The sequence below is a fragment of the Lytechinus variegatus genome, chromosome 4, assembly GCF_018143015.1.
Source record: "Lytechinus variegatus isolate NC3 chromosome 4, Lvar_3.0, whole genome shotgun sequence".
NCBI classification, from domain to species: Eukaryota; Metazoa; Echinodermata; class Echinoidea; order Temnopleuroida; family Toxopneustidae; genus Lytechinus; species Lytechinus variegatus.
In genome coordinates, this window is record NC_054743.1 from 46,696,633 (window position 1) to 46,719,414 (window position 22,782).

At 37.6% G+C, this 22,782-nt stretch overlaps 1 protein-coding gene and 1 non-coding gene across 2 annotated transcripts; both read left to right on the top strand.

Moving 5' to 3' along the window:
- Positions 1–3,809: 3,809 nt before the first annotated feature.
- Positions 3,810–12,358, top strand: LOC121414182. Its single transcript, XM_041607256.1, has 5 exons — positions 3,810–3,997; positions 6,078–6,884; positions 7,175–7,388; positions 9,401–9,570; positions 10,818–12,358. The coding sequence occupies exons 1-5, from the start codon at positions 3,867–3,869 to the stop codon at positions 11,206–11,208; spliced, it is 1,713 nt and encodes a 570-aa protein (XP_041463190.1). The 5' UTR covers positions 3,810–3,866; the 3' UTR covers positions 11,209–12,358.
- A 4,391-nt stretch (positions 12,359–16,749) lies between these two features.
- Positions 16,750–16,883, top strand: LOC121414587. The gene has a single exon (XR_005969889.1). It is a non-coding gene; the product is annotated as a U11 spliceosomal RNA (small nuclear RNA).
- Positions 16,884–22,782: the final 5,899 nt, after the last annotated feature.

Genomic DNA, 22,782 nt, shown 5'->3' on the forward strand with positions numbered 1-22,782 from the left:
TCCACCCAATGAGCATCAAACATTTTATTTATTTCATTTAATTGTTTATTTCATCATGGTAAACGAATTTCAGTCAATGACTGTTCTTCTAAACATCCTTACGTACATATCAAAATCACATTACATGTATATGCTATTAAGATATTAAGATACATAATACGAAAGAAATATGCAATCATAATATCATCAATATTAAAAAGAAAAACAAACAAACAAAACAATCAAATTTACATCCTCTTGTGTCCAATCTAAATATGTTGAAACTAGTTACTTTTAAGTCATTATATTAGTGCGTTCCAGCTTCTCCCCCCCCCCTTGTACTGTAAACTTCTTTTCTTAAAATTGCTTTTAACTAAGGGTAATTTGATTTTTAGAGACGGTGATCTTAGCATGTAGTTACAATCACTTAAAACGATTTGTTAACGAATACTCACTGGTAGCAAACCATGCACTATCTTGTACATTGTCTGTAAGGAAACATCGATCGCAATGTGATTTTATGGTAATCAAGCACTTGAGGGGTCCTTTTGGGGGTCACCGCCATCGTGCATATAGTCCTGATATTTGTTTGGGTGGTATTCCTTATAAATTTAGACCATAAGGAAATATTTCGCACATATAATATGTGTTACTTTGTGCTTTTCCATACTCGTTTAATAATCAGTGTACCTCTCATAGCTAGACATATGCTGCTGTTGCTCCTCTTTATAGGGGTACTCCATTGCAAGCTGAAAACAATAATCCGAGCAAACCCTTAAATGTCTTCAAGATCTGATCACAAAATCAAAGTCGTTCAATTCAATCGTTTAGCATTACTTTGTGACTACAGTTTTATATTATGCACATCGCATTAATATTCCTTGGGTGTACCTGCTGATCTCACAGCCCTCTCCAAGTTATTACATGAAATCATAATTTCATTTTTTGTGCAGGATATGTCTCCCTATTACAATAAGTTACAGCATTAAATCAGTTGTCAATCCGACTTTTTTCTAAGTTCTTAGAGTAAGAAAATGAATAAACATAATTTAATATATATAATGAAATACAACAAGTGCATGGCATCAGAACTATAACGCTGAACTAATGCAAATCTTTAAAAACTGCTACATGGGGTTTTAATTGTTATTCTTTGTCCGATCTTTTGTCTGATTTTGGTTTTTCTGTTCAAATCATATTATCTGGAGCCCGAGGGGGTGGGTACTCGAATTATAATGTGCCTCGAAAATAGGGGCTATGCCATTTTAAAGAAGGATGGTAGAAGTCAAATCAATTCATCACAGCATTTTGATGAAATACGCCCTCTTTTATTTTTCACATAAAAAGCCATATGTACGACTCGTTGATATATGCAAAGGTTCAATTTGTAAAAAAGAAAAAAAATCAAATATTGTATAAGTCAAACAATAAAAAAATAAAAAGTATTAGTGACAGCATCGGCTCTTTCGTTTGCATATCACTGTGTTGTGCATATAACTGTTTTGTGAAAATGTCCAACTAAGTATACAACAGGGCGTGGCGTGCGCCTGTAATCCAAGCTGTTGTGGGGAAGTTACAAATTGATGCAGAGGTTCGAGGTTCGAGCCCTGGTCACGTCTTTCGGTTGGTGACTTTAAAGGTCCGTCACAGACGTAAATAATCATATCTGATTGATACACGTCTGACAAAACTCAAATACACACACACACACACATACAACGATCTGCTAGTTTAGTTTTGCTCTATTGATCTTGAAAAGGGAAATGCTTTAATTTTATTGTAGGGCAATAGCCTGTATAGCTGCATAATTTGTGCTCAAGTTCTGGTGAAGCCGTTAAAATCACGACCTCACTGGCATATAGGGCATTCGTTGCTATACATTATGAAAGATTTCTGCCTACAGAAAATCGTGTACAACTCTTGAACGCACACACAGGTCACGGAGTGACCCTGAGTGCAAACAGCTGACTGTGTTACAACTTAGGGGTGATACATTTTCACAATAGGGGTGAGGCAAACTCACTGGAGGGACTTTAATTCACTTATAACAAAGAAATGTGTACTACAGTACTCCTGTTGAATGCTCTGATGGAAATTATATGAGTTTCACATTCATTTGAACGGGAGGACAAGATTATTGTATATATCGAGTGCATTATGCATAAATCATATACCATTGCGACCCCTGCCTGGCCGATGGTCCAGGCATGACGATCCTGAGTGACGTCACCGATAGAGACCTCAAATGCCAGGAGAGCCTATTCGATAACTGACTTCATCTAAAAAACACGTATTGAAGATAACATCCAATGGGGAAATGGCTTTCATTTTCATGAAATATACATTCCGTTCCTCAATAAATCTTTAACCCCGTCGTTAACTGCCCATTCATTCTCGAGCAATGGGGGAATGAATACAGAGTGTCTCAAAGTTTGTGTGAAAAAAGGTGCATTTTCCATAGAACTTCTGCCAAAAAGCAATGCGTAAGGGAAAGATTAGCCCCAAAACACGAATAGATGAGTTAATCAAATGGGATGAATCATAAAAATCAGTGAAATATAGTTTCTCCTGTACTCATTACTGAATACCCCGACTTGATACGATTAATTTTTCCCCCTCTCCATCAACTTTTAAGAAAAAAGGTGCATATTTTCATAAAAATATTATGTGTTATATCGACGGACGCCCGTGCGTACGAGCAGGAGGAAGTCAAATGTCTCGTATTTTTCATAATGTGGGCTAAAATCAGTCCTAAATGGCCTATAGGCCTATAGAAAACATAATATAGGATTCAACATCAAGGGCGGCCGTGCGAAATGGGGCCGCACCATGAAAAAAACCAAATCGCAATCAGACGATAATTTGTACATCTTTTTGTGCACGGTGGGGGGGGGGGTGATCAACTCCCTCTAACTCCACACGGATCTGCGGCCCCTATGATAGACAAGGGTATAGGGAAGTATAAGCCTACTGTATATATAGGCTACTGGTACAACAGTGGATTCCATTCCTTTTCATTCTATCAAAAGGTACCTTATTTCGAGGTCGATTTCTTCGTTCGAAATTGAAAATGGACTAACATTGGATTACGAAATACAATATGCCTTTGAAAACGTGATAGATATCGAATACAATAATTTCATTCCGAACTATAGGCAGAGAATTAGTCTTACGTAATAGGACAGCTGTTGTTTATCTTTTCGTCCTTTATTGCTCAACGCTCTGGCCTGTGGGGGTGAAATTGAGACAGCGGAGATATACCCCTGGATTAACTTGCCAAGCGCGGCTGATAATTGGAAATGATATTTGGGAGATCCAAACGAAAAATGGGGTATAACACCGCAGTTTGCAATCTGAACTGCGGTCCGACTCCAAACGGTGTTTTCACGTAATCCTACTGAGTTTTCATACAGGACCCTGGAGCTAGGTGCATGGGATTTTTTTTTAACAAGGGTGCATGGTGCATATGCTGATCGTGCTGCATGCCTATGGAAAATGTAAGCAGCACCTCCAAGGAAAAATCTTGGGGTGCATGTAGGCCCCCGCAGCATGCACCCTCGCTTCCCAGAGCTATGCATGTTGCATGCACGCGCAAAACAAAGGGACTATATAAGAAAAAAAAATTAGAGGGAAAAAGAAATACCCTAACTTCAGGTTTGTTCACAAAAGTTATTGAATAGAATAAAAAAAAGTGATGTATGATATATTGAATTAGCAAAGTGGATCGACGGTCTTTACTTGCACGAAGTATACCGGTATCTGGCCCCACCCCCGGGCGCGTGGTGGTCGGGGCCGAAAGGGGGGGGGGCACATAATGGGGAACGCATAAACGCAAGCTTGGAGCTGCATCGGAAGAGGGATGGCGTCTCTGTCGACTGTCGATTAAAATGGGTTTCGACGGCCTAGAGATTCAAACTATTTGGATGGACGTTGCAGCATTTTGTTCTCTAAGTGAGCTTGGAAAATTACAGTCGACATGCAAATATCTCAACGCAATCCTTTCGTCTAATTCTGTTTGGTAAGTTTATTCTAGACGTAATCGGCCCTAGTGCAAGTAGTAGTGGTATTAATGAAGTACGGAAACATTGCATTAAGTTAGTATGGATCCCCGACTTTGTGTGAAGGCGGAGTGTATATGGTGGACCTTAAACCCGGAGCTCAGCGGGCCGGGAGCCCAGGGGAGCGTCATTTCGTCTAACTTACATTTTTGTCCGACAAGTTGTCAGATCTGACAACTTTCCTTAAATCCGATTGGCTGAGAGGTACTATTGTTACTGTAACTGTCAGATAAAACACTGACTAAAGCACTTGTTCACTGCTACCATCTGGCCTGTGGAGAATGTACAGGTAGGACTATGGTATGCCAATGCTGTATAGAGCACACACTTTAAAAAATCATTAAAATATCACTTTTGTGACCAAAATTACTAATTTCCATACAGTTTTAATTTATTTATCATTAGTAATGTGGGAATAATTTTTGTATTCGCCAGAGCGCTCAAAAACTTGAATTTTTGGCATATTTTTGTGTACGCCCTCTATTGGTGGAAAGTGATATGGCAAGAAAATTTTCATTTTTTGATCTCTATTTTTAATTAAGAAAAAATGATATAAAGAATCAAATTGAAATAAGAGCCAAGCAGTATGAATTAACAGGTCTAATGGAAACTGTCAGTGTAAAAAATCAAGCATTTGCCCCAAAGAAAAAGAGAAAATAAGCCAAACATTGCCACCCTTACTTTGTCACACATGGAGATATAACTGAGAACAAGGTTATATTATAACCTTGTTCATTGAATGAGTGGACTAATGTAAACACTAAAACAGGACTTGTCGGAAAAGTAAAACGTCAGACAAATCGTTTCATGAAATGCTCCCCGGGACTCGTCCTTGTAAAAATAGACGGACATCTCAATAGCGCTCAAAATAAAAGGGGAAAATATAAATTATGCACTTAACTTAATGTACCTCGATTATATGGATGAAGGTCTACTCTATCGTCAGTCACAGAATCTTGACATCGAGGTAGAGCATAGTCTAGACAGCTGGCAGCTGTCTGTTTCGAGGAGTTTTTTAACATTTTTTTTTTTATTTCTCCTCGTACACAGACGGCTCGCTATCGTGCACCCACCATTAGGGGACTTGCAATGCAAAATCCCCCCATCAGGGCTTTTCAATTTTTGTCTTTAATGAATAAAAATTTTGAAAATTAACGCTACCAAAATGCAAATTAATATTCCCTCTTGGCATTAATAGCCCAAAAACAGAGAAAAATCAAATTAAAAGGGACAAAAACAGTGACTTACCTCAGCTGTCGCGCAAATTCACTTCCCCGTTTTATCCGATCTTAAGACTTAAGTACATAAACATATGGCCATTAAGTCCCCTGTACAGATCGCGCTACAACTTTGGTCTCTGTATTTGGTGAGTGAAGCCAACAGAGTTCAGCTGAACAACCAACATAACAGAGACCGAAGCTTTTGGTCTAGGCATAGTCTTGAGTTGAGGACTCCATGATGATTAAGAAGCTACATGATAGATCTAGAGATCTAAACAAACTGGAATTTTAGCATATCAGCTTATAAGATGAAAGTTAGTAGAGGTGCACGGCCAATATGGGAGACTCCAATATGGGAGGCAATCTCCCATATTGGAGACTTGCTTTGCTAAAGAACAGAAGAAACAACACCAACAGAAGCATAATTTTTTCCACCCCAAATTTTGTCTCACCGAGGCCAAAAGCCCATTTTTTTGTGTGTGGATGACAACGAATTCCTTATCAAAACAAAAGTAGACAGTGAAAAGGGGTTATTTTTCATTGGGAATCCACTAATCACATTTTTATTTACTGCCAAGCTAATCCTTTTGCAGCAAATGTTGAAGGAAAATGGTCTCCCAAACTGGAGACTATCTCTGAAATTGGATGCCCAAATTCTAAGCAAAAATCTGTGATATTGGAGATAATTTCTCATGGGAGACAGTCTCCCTTGAGCCCCATATATTGGTTGTGCTCCTCTACTGGAAATGTGATTTTGTTTTTGTTATTAGACTCTATAAAATGTCTGTCCTTAAATTAATTTTCTTCGGTTTTTTTACAGGAAGATTCAATGGAACAAGCTGTGTAAGTTGTTTGGTCTGAAGGAGAAGTATAGGAACCATGCAGAATCACTGCCTCTTGTTCCATTCTTGTACCAGAACCTCTGCTATCGTCTTCAGGCATGTCTCAGGCATAGAGAATGTTCACAGCAATGGTTTGTGATGAACCCTAAGGATGAAATAGAATCCTTCAACATTGCTCAGAATCTCACATCCTTTTCCTTCTTCGACTCGACCCAGCTGTGGCGAAGGGCCGAGTCCTCCTGGCAGATCCGTTTGCGGTCGGCACTGTCTTCGGTGGTTCCTTTGCGTAAACTGAAGGAGTGCGACACAAAGTTTTTGGATGCTACAACAGAGCACATGCTGCTTGGTGGTGTGTCTCAGACAGATGATGCCTTTGCAGATCTCTGGCCTTTTCGTGATTCTGAGAAGAAAGCCTTCTACAACCATCGCATTGCCATGCTACTGAGGAAGAGGCGGAAGATGCGCGAGAAATGCCTCTCACAGATCTCGGGATTTGAGTGTGGGATGCCGTTGCAGTTCTGCTCTTTGAACCTCCTGGGAAGTGGATGGAAAGTACGTAGAAGGCTTCCACAAACGTCCAAAGGTGTCATTACCGATGCCAGCAAGATTGCGGAAATAAAAAACTTTGAGCTGAAGTGCAGCTTGCAGGAGTTACTCCGTCCAGGATTGCTGAGAGACTTCTCTCAAGAAGCTGAGCCCTTGTGTCTCAGAACGCCCATCGACATAAATCCCAAAGACTTGCAAATAGTACAGGACCTCTTCTTTCGTTTCCTGGGATACACTTGGTAAGGCAGTAACTGACTTAATATTTTACCTTAATGACTCAATACAACAGTATGTTATATTCAGTTGCACATTGAACATATGTGCCATTTGAAAATACATTTATCGTTCAAACAAGAAATAGCCTAGAGAAGCAAAATATATATTACTTTTCCATATTTCAGGAGTTATTCACAAGTAATAAAACAGTTTCAATGGGTATGGTATGCTATGAACCCTTACAACCTAAAAGTCAATTGTAAGTAGTGACAACCTAAAATTTAACTGTAACTGTTGTTCCCTCTCCTCATAGCATCTTGCCGTTCAATGTAGCATACCACGTCAGCGACAGTGCCAGAGCCGAGACTTGCCTTGTTATTGAGAGCTACGTCCATCACACAGTGATCACTCCCATCGTCGATGGCATCCTTTGCTCAGACCATGTCAGATGCAAACCCATAGGATTCTCACATGTGGTAGATTACCTAGTCCTGAGCTTGGTTGTGAAGAACCCCAACCTCAGTAGGGTAGGTAACGGAAAAAATACACGGGGGCTCGGGGCGATTTCGCCCCCGAAATGCTCAAAAGAGCCATGGAAAATAAAAAAAGAGCCCCAGAAAATCTACACTTACTGCAATGTTAGAGCTTAACCAAAATTGCTGATTAAAGCAGTAGGTTGTGAAAAGTAACCCCTGAAAATGAAAAAAAAGAATATTTGTTTGCCTGGTAGGTAAGAGTTATGTCCAAGAGTGTGTTCATGCTCTACAGTATTTATAATTTTAAAGGTGAATGCTAGTTTTGGTAACGATATCAAAATGAGTTAGTACAGAATCCAATGAAATGACCACCAAAGTGTCTGTTTGTATAAATAAAACGCATGTGCCAAAGGATTCTGGAAGAAATTGGGTAATTGCTGAGAAATCAGCAAATAAGCACAGGATTCGGGTAGAGCGTGTGGCCCGACGCTCTAAGCAATAATTATACATTGTCCCACGTCCGCTTATCTGTGTTGGGGATCTTCGGTGTGAACATTTTTCAGCGTAGATTTCAAGATTTCACAATGTTCAGTTAATGTAACTGTACCAGATCTAGATCCTCGAGGATATACTGACAATTAAGCCTTGTTTTACAGACTTTCTCATGAAATCAGTGTTTACTGCAACTACTGGCATTTCTCTTTAACATTTAAGTAGAGAATGTGATTCCAATTTTAATACGAACAACCCTCAAGAATGCCAATCATTAATGGCTAAAATAATATACAGTAGGCTTGCCTTATTAGAAAAACAAAATGTAAATTTTTGTTTCAGAAGATTATATATTACTCACTTTTGGTGTGACGATTATCAGACAATTAACGTGTTCAGCTTTTTCTTAATAATTACATTACCCCATGTGTAAGTGTTAGTGGCTTGTTGGTCAGCCACATTTTCCTGAGACATGCATGTACAAGACGGCAGAAAATATTTAACTTTACAATGAATTATGATTAGACAGAAGAATAGGAATTGAACACAAGGGAAATCTTAAGTGAGATTCTGGGAAATTAAAGTGTTTGAAATATTTTTGTAATCTCTGAAAGAGAAACACCGAGTAATGCATGGTGTTGAGTACACCATAGACAACCAGTCTCTCATTGACGCAAATGAGTGATGTCACAGTATGGGCACAAATGTACATAGAGCAGGACAGAGCTACATGTACATGTACAAAGTCTTGATAGCCAGGGAGACGTCAATTCTCATTGAAAATTTGACGTCAAAGATGGCAGTTCTGTATTGTGCAGTGCAATATTGACTCTGACATTCTGACCTGGTGGGTGTTTCATAAAGCTGTTTGTAAGGTTAAGAGCAACTTTAAGAACGTCTGGTGATCCTTTCTCGTGGTAAATGGTGTACACTAAAATGTTCATTGGTGATAGCATAGCGCGTAAAAAAGGTTTACCAGTTCTTCTTAGAGTCGCTCTTAACTTACGTACAGCTTTATGAGACGGCCCCCAGGGCCTCGTTACACAAAGGTTAGAGATTAATCACCAGTTGGTAAGAACAATTTAGATTGGTTCTCGGTCTGCGTACTGAACAAATTGCAATGCAACGATGGTCTTGATAGGCCATTTCATAATAGTGATTAAAAAAACCCATTTGTGTTACATGGCCCTTGGCCACATTTCATAAAGAAAATGGTAATTGCCATGAAATTAATTCCTTTGGTTGGCTGCCGAGCTCATTAATTACCGTTATGGCAAAGTCAACAAAATAGGCTCATGGGGGACCAGCACTATCCTTGAGCATGAAGCACATTTTTTCTTATGGAGAAATTAAATGAGTATTAAACAGATGGAACAAAATAAATATTGAACCTTTCAAGCTTGAGACACAGTTACATTTATCTTCAAGGCTTCAAGCCTCTCAGAGGGGATTTAGATCTCTCATTTCCCCGGTTTAGGGTGCTACATGTATGTACATACTTTTGATTTAATACACGTCACACTGTAAGCAGAAGATTTATTGAGATCCATCCCTCTTCTCTCCCGCACAAGATTAAGGCCACATCTCTAATGCTGAACACCAATCCAGAACGCATGACCCTTGCCCTCTCACCCGTTCGCGACCTCATGGCAGCCGTCCGTCCAGAAAACCCTTCAGAGTATGCCTACAACTCCCAGCTTGGTGTCCTTCACACAGGTACTGCTCTACAGCTCAAGGAGAGGTAAGATAATCCTGTACTGCCATTCAGGGATCAAACTACATCCATAGGGCTCGGGGTAATTTCGCCCAGAGATGCTCCAAAGAGACCTGGGGCCGATTGCACGAAAGGGTCTTTGCAAGGACCGTCTTTCGTGTCGCCCATCTTTTATGATGCGCCATGTGAAACGCATTTTAAATAAATCATCTGCAAACATATTTCATTCGTCCATTAAAATAAACAAAATATTTGTTTATAAAATGATGTGATATATCATGAAATTATTTAAAATTTGAATTAAAAGCAAGCTAACAAATCTTATTCTTTATCATAAATTTAAGAAACACCCCCGCTTATAGCGTATCATAAAAGATGGGCGACACGAAAGACGGTCCTTGGAAAGACCCTTTCGTGCAATCGGCCCCTGGGGGGTGTTTCATAAAGATTTAAATATGAATTAGAGTTGCACTTACATTAAATACCTAGTTGCGTGTGGTATAAAAAGGTATTACTGAATTGGTCTGATAATTAATAAGATTGCGCGTTGCATATCATGTACGCGTCAGCGTTTAAGTGCGACCCTAAAGTCAGCTTAAACAAAATATGATTTGTAATTGATCAAAAGTAAAGAGCATATTAGTCTTCAATCATACCAGCAAAGGAGATTGTCAAGTGTATACGCCTTCTTTACTAATGAAAAGTACTATGATACGAGTCACTAGATCTACTAACATAAAAGTGTGCATGTGGGACTACAGTTTGTCTTTAGAATGTCATAACTTCATTATTCCTTGTCTGATTTAGACAAAATCTCAGTGTAATGTGTGTCTAATTTTACTGAACTCTTGTCTGTTCAAACCATATTATGTTCGGCCTGGAATACCCCTTTAATGCTATGCTCACTTTCAATGTTTTTCTTTTAGAAATCTCTTTATAATCATTTGCATCATTTACAATAGACTCTGCATTTTAAGTTGCCCTTCAGTCCAGTCGCTTGAAAAACTCAGTGCATCATTTCATTGTGCAAAAAAACAATCATTCAAATTTTGCCAGTCTGACAGACTTCTATGGACCCAAGAGATTTGACTTTGGCAGAAGCAAATGTAGACTTCATTGGCATCGTAGTCTTTCCAATATATAACACTTTTAAGGTTCAAATCTACTTGTATTTTTATTCTATAATCATAAGAAATGAGCCAAATATACTGCAATTTGTACATTCAAGTTTTTTGAAAAAGTTTGCCTAATTTTCAATGTTATGTCTCCTCTAGCATTCTATGCGTCTTCCGGGGTGTCGACTCTTGCAAGCGCTCAGACTTCCTCGTCCTTCTAGCAACAGAGTACATGTACAGGTGCCTTGACCTTGTTTCCATGGTAACAGAACTCCTCAGCCAGTTTGACCTCCTCAACGTACGGCGGTTAGTGAGTCACATCTTCTTTGTTGGGGAGAACACGCAGATCGGTAGCTTTGGGGCGAGGTTCGAAAGAGATCTACGGGTAAGTCTGGACAAGCTGGCTGCAGTGTTTGGAGGAGAGTTTGCTCGGCAGCGGCGATGGCCGATACACTGCGTCCATGCGGAGGTGGAGGATAGACCGAACTGTCTCTTTTCCGATTCCTTCACTACAATGGACTATGTCTTCCAAGGACCAGATTTCTTCTGAAATTCTCTTTGACTTTGGTGACCATTTGTGCCTGCTATCACAATGCAGACCCTATTTTAGAGACATAATTATTCAAATGGAGAAGGATGGATAAGGATGGAGTCTTTGGGGAAATGCTTGGTATTGTACAATGTATATGGTTATCTGGATGAAAGAGCAGGTCCAGTGGGTCCCTTAACTTCTACATTTCCTACCCAATATCCAGTCCCAGAGGAAAAGCTGAACCACTTAACTTGTAAATGTCCTTAACAATGTCATTGAGAATGTTGTTGAGAATGTCTTTGAGAATGTCCTTGAGAATGTCATTGAGAATGTCATTGAGATAGTCCTTTATAATGTTCATGGGATATTACAAATGGTAAAATCATGGTACATTGAGTTTTCAGATGTCTGGGCAATGGGTCTGGCAGGACCTCAGTTGGCAGGCCAGACTCTGGCTGACATTTTGATTAAAGATCGTGGGATTTGAAAGATCCTTTGATATTGTTATGATTACATTTAAGCTACAGTACTGGATTCCTATGGCAATGGAATGGGTAACCCGCAGGGTTTCTTGATTTGGGGATGGTGAATTACATATGGACAGCCCAAAGTCCCTATGTGGGCCTGAAAAGGGATTTGTAGTAGGTGCAGTCAGGCAGCATTGACTTGTGCATGCAATAATGACCGTGCAGTATATTTTATTGTGATTCCCATTATTTAATCATTTACATTTCTGGCCAAATACATGTTCAACATGGTTTTCACACACAGACCAAATATCAATCACAAACAATGCAATGATAAAATCTTGACCCCCTCCCCAGTAGAATGTAAACAAGAATACTTTTTAAGTGCAATAAGATATTTCATTGTTATACACGATGAGGTGTATAATTCATAAAGCTGTTTGTATAAAGTTACAATTGACTTTATGCATGACTTGTGATCGTTTCTTATTAACCTATATGATATAGAGTACCAAAATGATGACGTCAGTTGCCATGGTGTCATGGCAACCTGGTTCTAAACAAATGAAGCTGTGGGGCCGTTACATAAGGCTGTTCGTAAAATTAGGAGCAACTTTAAAGATAAAAGAAAGTACATGTAGTTGCAGTAAACACCGATTTCATGAGAAAGTCTGTAAAACCAGGCTTAATTGTCAGTATATCTAGATCTGGTACAGTTACATAAACTGAACTTTGTGAAAACTTGAAATCTATGCTGAAAAATGTCCACACTGAAGATCACCAACACAGATAAGCACATGTGGGACAGTGTATTATTATTGCTTTGATGTCGGTCGAACACTTGACCCGAATCCCATGCTTATTTGCCAATTTCTCAGCAATTGCACAATTTCTTCCCAAATCCTTTGGCACATTTATTTCATTTATACAAACAGACACTTCAATGTCATTTCATTGGATTCTGTACAAACTCATTTTGATATCGTTACCACAACTGGGATTTATCTTTAACCCTAAAAAGACTGGGGGGGCTGATTCAGCCCCCCCCTCGACATTTTTCGCAATAAATCCGCTGCGCAAAATTTTTTGACCGCGTCGCTCGCTGACTTTTTACTTTCAAGTCTCGCGCAACTTTTGAGACCAAAATTGTGACCCCCGGGTACGTGGTTCCAAAATTACGCAGCATTTATTATACCATTCACCTTAAGAAAGGATCACCAGACAGTCTTAAAGTCGCTCTTAACATACAAACAACTTTATGTAATGGTGCTGTGTTAGGACTCCCAGAATGATGGTAACAATCAGGGACAAAACACATCACTATTTTGCAAATACAAATGTGTATAGATGATCGTGCAGCTGCAAACCAGTGAGTTCGTTGTCATGACACCGTGACGTCACACTACGATACTCTATATCCCTGTGTAGCTGACTAATCACCCAGCAACATGTGGAGCGTTGTGGCCAAGTGGATTAGTCTTCGGACTTTGAAACAGAGGGTCGTGGGTTCGAATCCCAGCTATGGCGTAATTTCCATCAGCAAGAAACTGATCCACAATGTGCTGCACTCGACCCAGGTGAGGTAAATGGGTACCGGTAGGAAGTAATTCCTTAAAAAGCCGTGTGCGCTTTGAATGCCTGTCTTAATAGTTGGGTATAGGAGTGCCTTGAGCACCTAACAGGGTGGATATGTGCACAATATAAATACCCTATATTATATTATTATTATTATGTTCCAGTTGTGCATTACTTTATGAACAACTTAATGAAACTACCACCTGGTATTATGAACTTTCATATCGGTATTTATATACATGTATTTATTTATTAATTTATGTACTTGTGTATATCTTTATCTTTTTATTGAATTCTAGTTTCGCCTATTTGATTAATCATGAATGCAATATATGCCACCACAATTGCTGTACTTCAATCTTAATTTTCTGCTGGGAAAATGTGAACTGCACAAGGCTTGATGTGATGGCATTTTTGAATGGAGTGTGCATGAGGGTGTGTGTGTGTGTGTGTGTTTCTTTGTTACAGGCTGCATGTGTGTGCTTTTCTATACAAGACCCATGTTACATCTAAAAGAAAATCACTTACCCAAGTCCCGACTGAGACCAGTTGTAACCTTGAAAGTAGTTAGATGGATTAGTTTCACAGACCTGGGCTGGAAAAGAGGTACATGTACATTAGAGCACATGTATTCCCCCTTACTGGTCACAAAAATTTGTGTCAATCCCGCAGTATGTTTCAATTTAAACCTCTTTCAGCTTGGTCTGATGGAACAAACCCACCCAAAAGTGGTCGAGAGAAAGTGTAGACTACACTGTATCTGGGTTAGTATTTAAAGGGGAATGAAACCTTTGGAACAAATAGGCTTGTGTAGAAACAGAAAAATCAAAGAATAAGAATAAAGAAACTAAGAAAGTTTGAGAAAAATCGGACAAATAATGAGAAAGTTATGAGCATTTGAATATTGCAATCACTAATGCTATGGAGATCCTCCCATTGGCGATGCGACAAAGATGTGTGATGTCACTGATGAACAACTTTCCGTTTGGTGGACTATAAAATACCCTCAAAATGTCTCTTTTTGTTTTTTCTTATGATGATACAAACTCTTTATCCATTATGTATTCTTAAAAAATATGTATTACATGCCCTCATGTAGAAAGAACACATGATCTATGGATAGATGTGATAAAAGAGGCAATTCAAGTGAAATATATACTAAAGTAATAGGGAGAGTTGTTCATCAGTGACATCACACATCTTTGTCGCATTGCCAATTTGCTATCTCCATAGCAATAGTGATCGCAATATTCAAATGCTCATAACTCTCTCATTATTTGTCTGATTTTTCTCAAACTTTTGTTGATCTGTTTCTTTTATTTTTCTGTTTTCACACAAGCTATCTTGTTCCAATGGTTTAATTCTCCTTTAAGAATCTGATTATAGTACCTACACTTCATAACCCCAACAATCCTCTTTCTGACTAAAATTTATACTGCCAAAGACAAAACTGGGGTCTATTTTATGCTGCAAACTACTACATGTGAGCTCAGATGGTTTCGAGGAAGGTTTGTGTTTACGTCTATGGACAGTTGGTCAGAGTTCAGCCCGAGACTACCCAGGCCTGCGGGAGGTGCGCTAAAAATGTGGCCTGTGGTTGGTTTTATGTGTTTACATTTACTTTCTTTCCTACCCAAAGGAGCCCCCTGTTATGCATCAGGAAAGCAAGTTTCTAGATGTAACAAGGGTCCATTTGTATTTGACTTTGTGCAATTATCTGGTATTTTCTGGAGTCTACATTCAAGTGAATGAATTCTAATTAATATAATTTTTTAAATGTTGCGTGACCAAGTTCGCCATATATCGGGGGGGGGGGGGGGGGCTTTTTATGCCCCCGCAGACGAAGTCCGGAAGGGGAACTAAGCATTGCCTCTGTCCGTCCTTCCGTACATCCCACTCTGTTTCCGCGCAATATAACTCAAAAAATACTTCAATGGATTTTTTAAACTTTTGGTGTGTAGGTAGATGACACCAAAATACAGGCTTTGTTCGAATTCGGAGTCTGCAGGTCAAAGGTCACAGCTCATTAAATATGAGAGTTAGTTCAAAGGTCTCAATTATATTGGTTTCTGCACGATATTTGAGTCCACCCCAACAAAAAATTGTTTGATTAAAAAGAGAAAAATCCAACGAGCATATCTGAATAAACATGTGCACGTGTTTCAGATTTAGACCTAAAATCGGATGTAAAATAAGAAAGTTATGACATTTTTAAAAGTTTCACTTAATTTCACAAAACATTTATCTGCACATCCTGGTTGGTATGCAAATTAGGAGACTGATGATGTCATCCACTCAATATTACTTTTGTATTTTATTTTATGAAATATTCTAATTTTCTCCTCATCGTCAAGTGAAACTGATCAATTCCTCCCTGAACATGTGATATTAGCATTGTTTAATACTATATGATTCAGTCAAGTCGTTCCCTGTGGTCATACCTGTAAAAAATGAAATATTGTACAATTCAAACAAAAAACAAAAGAAATATTGAGTGATCGACATCATCAACTGACTCCTTTGCATGTCACTGAGTTGTGCATATCACTGTTTTGTGAAAAATAAGCAAAATTTTATAATGCCATAACTTATTTATTTGATGAAATTTTCAGTGTTATGCTAGTTTGATTTTTCTCTTTTTATTCAAATCCACATTTTGCTGGGGTGGACTTGACCTTAATCATATTGAATGAATTTCTGATCGCGTTACGCGGGGGCATCTGTGTCCTTTGGACAAGTCAAATTTCTAGTGTGTTTATTAGATGAATATTAAATGAGTGAGAATGAATGGAGGATGAGGTAAAGAGACAAACAGGATGAGAATGGACAGAAAAAAAGGAAGAGAATGAAGAAAAAATGATAGAAAGAAGGATGGGAGAATGGTAAAGGAAGGGAGGGAGGGGAGGGAAGGAAGGAAAACTCAATTTTCTGTATATCGAGTATCATTTTATTAAGATAATGTGGTAAAAAAAAAGTTTGAAATGGAAAGATGATATTCAGAGAGCAGATAGATCGTGAAGGGAAAGTGGAAAAAGGGAAAAACATAGAAATACTAGCATTTGGACATTCTTTCATGTCCATAGCTAAAGATCTTGTAGAATTATTACAGGGAAATGTAGTCTACTATTTTACCTGGAAACACAACCTTTCATTGATGCCTGCCTTGCACAAAGAATCAATGGAGGACACAAATGGGCCATGTTTGCTATCTCATGCATATTAAGTAGGTCCTCATTAATATGCATTTTAGGGTCATGAATATGCATACATCCTTTCTTGCCTGTTCACTATGCCATTTATATTGAAAAAATTATATTTTTTTAGTCTTTAATTTCTATCGTGCATGCATGTAATTATTTTTATGCAAATTTATTGTGCAACAAATGTACATTATAACTTCACTATATCGTCATTTTTTTATGTATAAATTACATTGAGTTTTACTTTGCTCATTCACTAACCATAATACTTTAATGATATTAAAAAGATAACTCTAACAAAACCTGCAATGTTGTTCAAAAAGGGCTTTTGCTGCTTGTGGCACATGGGATACCCCCATGGGGTTTCCTGTGCGGAATCACTATCAAGAGATTTCGGAAGCATAATATTTGTGATTTGTGGCTGTTAGTTGTCTATTGCACTGACGCCCTATAATTTGATCAAAGCCAAAGGAAAATGTCTCATCCATTTGACCGCTTGGCTCCATATTCTTCTGATTATAGAAGTCAAATGTCCTTTTGTTTCTTACAAAACAATCCATTATAAGTTTCCAAATATCATTACACTTTGGAATGATGAAGTCATACTCACATGGTTACAACTTCTATACGAAAAAAGCTTGCGTGAGGTTTAAGCTGATTTCATTCAAGCAACAATGGATGAGTTTTTTTCCCCATTTTTTCCATGTGTTGGAAACTGTTGCCATGGTAATGGCGTACGGCGGGGGTATTAATCACCTTAAGTGATAGTTCTAGTTCGATATTTGTGCCCTTTCATAATGTTCCCCCCCCCCCCCAAAAAAAAAAAAAAAAAGATGAAGACAAATACAGCTTAATTTTTAATTCCTGATTGCTTATTTCAGTAGAAAGCATCAAACTATTTATGAAGTCATTAAAGAGGTATTGATAACAGACTAAAATTATAATCTGAATAAAAATTTCTTCAAAATCTAAAACAGTAAGTTATAATAGATAGTGTATTATTTTGCTAAAACGTTTCTTTGCACGCCTCTGTAATATGCAGTAGAGAGCTGATAATGCTATCTACCCACTTCTATTATTATTTCATAATGAATTTTTTTAGTGTTCTCTGCCTCATGAATTTAGAAGAACTGATTACCGATTTTGTGTGTAAGATAATACTTTATAAGGTCATACTATTGATTGTGTATTTAAAATGAAAATGTATGAAATGTCAATTGGAAGAAAATAAATGTTTACTTGAGTTTATTTAGAATTAACTGATCTGGTTATAAGAAAGATAATTTTATAAATAAAATTAAATTTTGAGGATCTCATATGATAAAAAATCTGAGAAAGGAAAGTAGGTACATTATACCATCGGCTAAAATAAATACATTAAAATGTGAATTGAGTCTGTTGGCTTGAAATCAAAAGCATCATCAATCTAACAGTGTGTGGAGGCTGGACTTTCCCCGCTTTTTCCTGCCATGCATGTGGAGAGTTTTTAAAGAAATACTTGCCATGTATGATTGATAATCTAAAAAAATCTTTACCAAATCATTGGAAGCAATAGTTGTGATTAAATTGTGATTTTCGAGAAAATTATCAAGTTTATATTTATGTCATCTATATAATTATCTAAGCATGTAGTACGCAATAAGGGATGTTTTGTGATATTTTGGTAGAAAACTACACAAATTACGTGTACAGTGTTTTCATTTATTGAGTGGAAGATTTTATTTTAAAAAAAAGGAGGGAGAATGGAAAGTGGGAAAGTGATCAACGTGTTGAACAAAGTCTGAGTAAAAGTAATGATATAAATACAAGTGGTCATTGATCGAAAATGGTTGAATGATTTTGACAATGATATATTATTCTCTATTTTTACATTAACAATCAGTATATAAGCCTTTTGATATTTCTTTATTTTAATAATACAATTTAAAATTAAACAATGCATGAATCCAGACGCCTTCTCCTGTTCATGTGGAATAGAGTTAACCCTATCAAGGCCGGGGGACGCTCGGAGCCCCCCACCCCCTTCACCGATTCGCGCAATATTTTCGTCGCGCGAAATTTTTTGACCGCGCCGCTCGCTGACTTTTTACTTTCAAGTCTTGCGCAACTTTTGAGACCATTTTTGCGTCACCTGGGTGCCGTTTCCGAAGTTACGTAACATTATGTAACTGCATGTCGACCAAAAATTGCTCAAAAACGTGATTTCGTGTACAAAGTCAATGCAAATTGTGTTTTCAACCAAAAATAATAAATGTACGATTATTTTTATTTTTGCTGGTTTAGATGTATTTATTTTATGCTGCTTATGATCTCAGAAGAGTTCTCAACAAATTTCATTGAAGAAAACAATGAAAAACAAAAGGTAAAAAACCGAGAAATACATAAGAAATTGCAATAAAAACAATAAAATAGATAGGAAATTGATCTGATATCGCAATTTTTTCATGTACACTTGTTAGGAATACCAAACATTGGACCATTTAGAGCTTTGTTTAGGGAGTTAGAGGGAAAAGTATGATTTCGCACACTAATTACGCATAAATTACCATAATCGCTTAATAGCAATTTGCATGAAATAAATTACTATACAGTTTTGTACCATTATGAACTCCAAAAATACCCCGGCCGATAGGGTTAAAAGTAATGTTTGACTTAATAGAAACAGGTGGGTGTTTCATAAAGCTGTTCGTAAGTTAAGAGCGACTTTAAGAACGACTGGTGATCCTTTCTTGTGATAAATGGTAATATTGAATTCGCGAAGGGTTAGCGCGTAAGAAAGGTTCACCAGTCGTTCTTAAAGTCGCTCTTAACTTACGAACAACTTTATGAAACGCCCCCAGGCGTTATTAGTGAAGGATTGGGAAAGTGAAGAAGGGGTGGGGGGAATTGGAAAGGCCCTATAGACTCAGTCCACGAGGGCCGGCCGGCGTGGGGATGGATGCATTCTATATGACCCTTTTAAAGTAATGACGGGATATTTTTTTTTGGGGGGGGGGGGGAAATGTTGGTCCTTTAACCAAACAATATTACCCCAATCATTTTTCTCTCGAAAACTAAATGAATCTCTCGTGCGAGTCATTTTAAATAGCGCCCTCTCCCGCCCTCAGAAGAAATACCGCTTCGCCGCCGCAGGATGGATCAACAGCAAGTTTCCGCAATTGCAGTGGGAACGGATTCTACAACATAGTAAATCTATCGATGATGCCCGTCAAATCACATTTAAAGGTCAAGTCCACCTCAGAAAAATGTTCATTTGAATCAATAGATAAAATTCAGACAAGCATAATGCTGAAAATTTCATCAAAATCGGATGTAAAATAAGAAAGTTATGACATTTTTAAAGTTTCGCCTTTTTTCACAAAAGTGTTATATGAACGAGTCAGTTACATGCAAATGAGAGAGTCGATGATATCGCCCACTCACTATTTCTTTTGTATTTTATAGTCTGAATTATCAATATTTCAATTATTACAGATTTGACAATAAGGACAAACTTGACTGAACCGTAAAATGTTAAACAATGCTAATTACACATGTTCAGTGAGAAATAAAACTTTGTTTCACAGGACAATGGGGAGAAAATTAGATTATTTCGTATTTCATATAATAAAAAAAAAATAGTGAGTGATGTCATCAGTTCCCTCATTTGCACACCAACCGAGATGTGCATATAACTGTTTTGTGAAATGATGAATCAAAAGTTTTAAATGTCATAACTTTATTATTTTACATTTTCGTTAAATTTTCAGCGTTATGCTTGTTGGATTTTTTTCTTTGAATTCAAATGAATGAAGTTTTTGTTGGGGTGGACTTGTCCTTTAACATTGGAAAGCTTAGTTGACTGTCGAAATTTGGTGAGCTGGGAGAGCAGACGAGAGCTGACGAAAAATTGCCAAGAGTATCGTCCGAGTGTCGAGAGTCCAGGATGGCACTTCTGTTCAGATTCACAAATTTTCGACAAAGACCGCTTTTTACGTCATGAAGGTTTTTTTTCTCATAGATTTTCTATGTTGTAGAATCTGTCCCCGTCGAGATTGGGAAAACTCCCAATTGTCTTTGCATGAAGGTCATTACCCATAGTTGCATGCAGGAGCTGTGAAATAGCGCCCCCTCCCCTCAATTTCATTTTATTTCATTACATTAATTTATCAAATTTCCAACAAAACACAATTGGCGGCACAAAAGGGAGAAGAGAGGCACAATGAAAATTTCTAAATTTCAAAAGAAGAAAAAAATACAGGACAAAGTAAAAATTGGAAAGTTACACAAAGTATATATCTTCTTGTGATGTGCGCATCGCGTGCTTTAATAATATTTCCATCCTCGTTTTTCATGACAACACACAGTGACACTCAATATTTGACGAAAATTATATATATATATATACAGGTATACAATATATTAATATATTGTATTCACAGAGAATGATACATCAGCCGATGGATAAACTGCCGAGAATAGGGAATCCGGCATTTGTTGAATAAAAAAATATTCCAACTTCGACACTGATAATGGATATCTTTCATGCGAAGTCTTCATGTGCTTACTTCAGAAATACAGGATTCCCCATCTATCCAATGTTTATCCACAGAAATACAAATACAAGCTTACAATATCTCAATGAATAAATTACTAAAAAAATAACTAGTTTAGACTTAGTACTTATAAACATATAACTCTCATTCTGAATACGATCGACAAAAGATACATGAAAAATAGATATGGTAACAAAAGAGAGAAATGGAATGGGTGCTTACAGGTTACAAAATATGGCGATATAATTATGTGCATCTAGGAATAATAACATACTTCTGGGAAATTCAACGCCCGGGGAAATCGATAAATTTCGCCCCATCCAAAACGGTTTATGGGATGTTACCTTAATTATGTAACTCCGCCTTCCACTGGTAACTGCCATGCTATCCACTTGAAGCAGCCAATCAAAATCGAGGATTCCTTAGAAATATGACCGGAAAGCTAGGTTACCATAATAGTATAACGGACCCCATAAGTCTCTGGCTTCTTTAGGTGTTCATGTGATCACAATTTCTCTTTTTCATTATCATTTCCCATCTCCCCTTCCTTATCCGCCCCCCCCCCCCCCATCCTAATATACTCCACATTTAGCCCCCTCCCGACTCCGCTTATAGCCCCCCTCCCCCGGAATGTATCGCCCCGGGGCATCTGCCCCCGTTGACCCTAGACATGTACAAATAAATCAATGAATGCGTGAGATCGGCCAGAACATGAAAAATTAGTTAATGATAGTAATAATTTAGTTAAAATATTGTGGTGGTAATAAAAAGTAACTTCCCACTGGCATATATTCATAACATTGTAAACATATTATAGTAGAACATGTTTCCAGTGTGGATTAAAACATACTATATGTATAGCGTATCTGAATGGTTATACACAATTTGTTCCAAATATTGGCATTTTGTTATTATAGTGATCAGACGCTCCACAACAATATCCCCACATCAACAGATCTTTTAGGATGGTCGAGGCTGAAATCATTCATACCTAAATAAAAAGAGTAAAATTCAAAGACCAAAATGCTGAAAATTGCATCAAAATCGGACGACAAATAACAAAGTCATTGAATTTTAAAGTTTAGCAATATTTTGTGAAAACAGTTATATGCATATCGTCATGAATATTCATTAGGTGGGCTGATGATGTTACATCCCCACTTTCCCTTTTCTTATGTTATTACATGAAATCATATTTTTTACATTTGTTCATGCATGTGTAAATGATGTATCTTCATTATGATGAAATAAGTTGCGGCAATAAATAACCAAGGGCCGCGGAAGCGGGCTATAGCCCCCCCCTCCCAATATTTTCCAAAACCGTGTACAATAACGTAAAAATGACCATATGATTGTGATTTTTTGCATAGCCCCCCCCCCCCACTTTGAAAACCGTTCCGCGGTCCCTGATAACTAATGCACTTAATCAGTTATCAATCCTATTGTTTTAGTTCATGGTAGAAAATTTCTGAATAAACCTAATTTCATACAATAAAATACAAAATAACAAGTGGGGATATGACATCACCAGCCCACCTAATGAATATTCATAAAGACAAGCCCCGAACTGTTTTACCCTAATAATATAAATATTTGAAATTCCATAACTTCGTTATTTGTTATCAAATTTTGATCAAATTTTCAGCATTCTGCTTTGGGAATTTTACTCTATTTATTGAGATATGAATATCTCCAGCCTGGACCATCCCTTTAAGGGCATGACAGTTTTTTTTTATTAAGAAAGAATTAAAAAATAAGTACAGAGTTTTCAAGGTGACAACATTTTGGAATCCCATGAAATGTTTTGTCAAAATA

Excerpts from the sequence above, each read along its gene's own strand:
- LOC121414182 (XM_041607256.1), top strand. The coding sequence starts at position 3,867 with ATGGGTTTCGACGGCCTAGAGATTCAAACTATTTGGATGGACGTTGCA. Across the intron at positions 3,998-6,077 it reads CTTTCGTCTAATTCTGTTTG|GAAGATTCAATGGAACAAGC; the intron begins GTAAGTTTATTC and ends GTTTTTTTACAG. Across the intron at positions 6,885-7,174 it reads CGTTTCCTGGGATACACTTG|CATCTTGCCGTTCAATGTAG; the intron begins GTAAGGCAGTAA and ends CTCTCCTCATAG.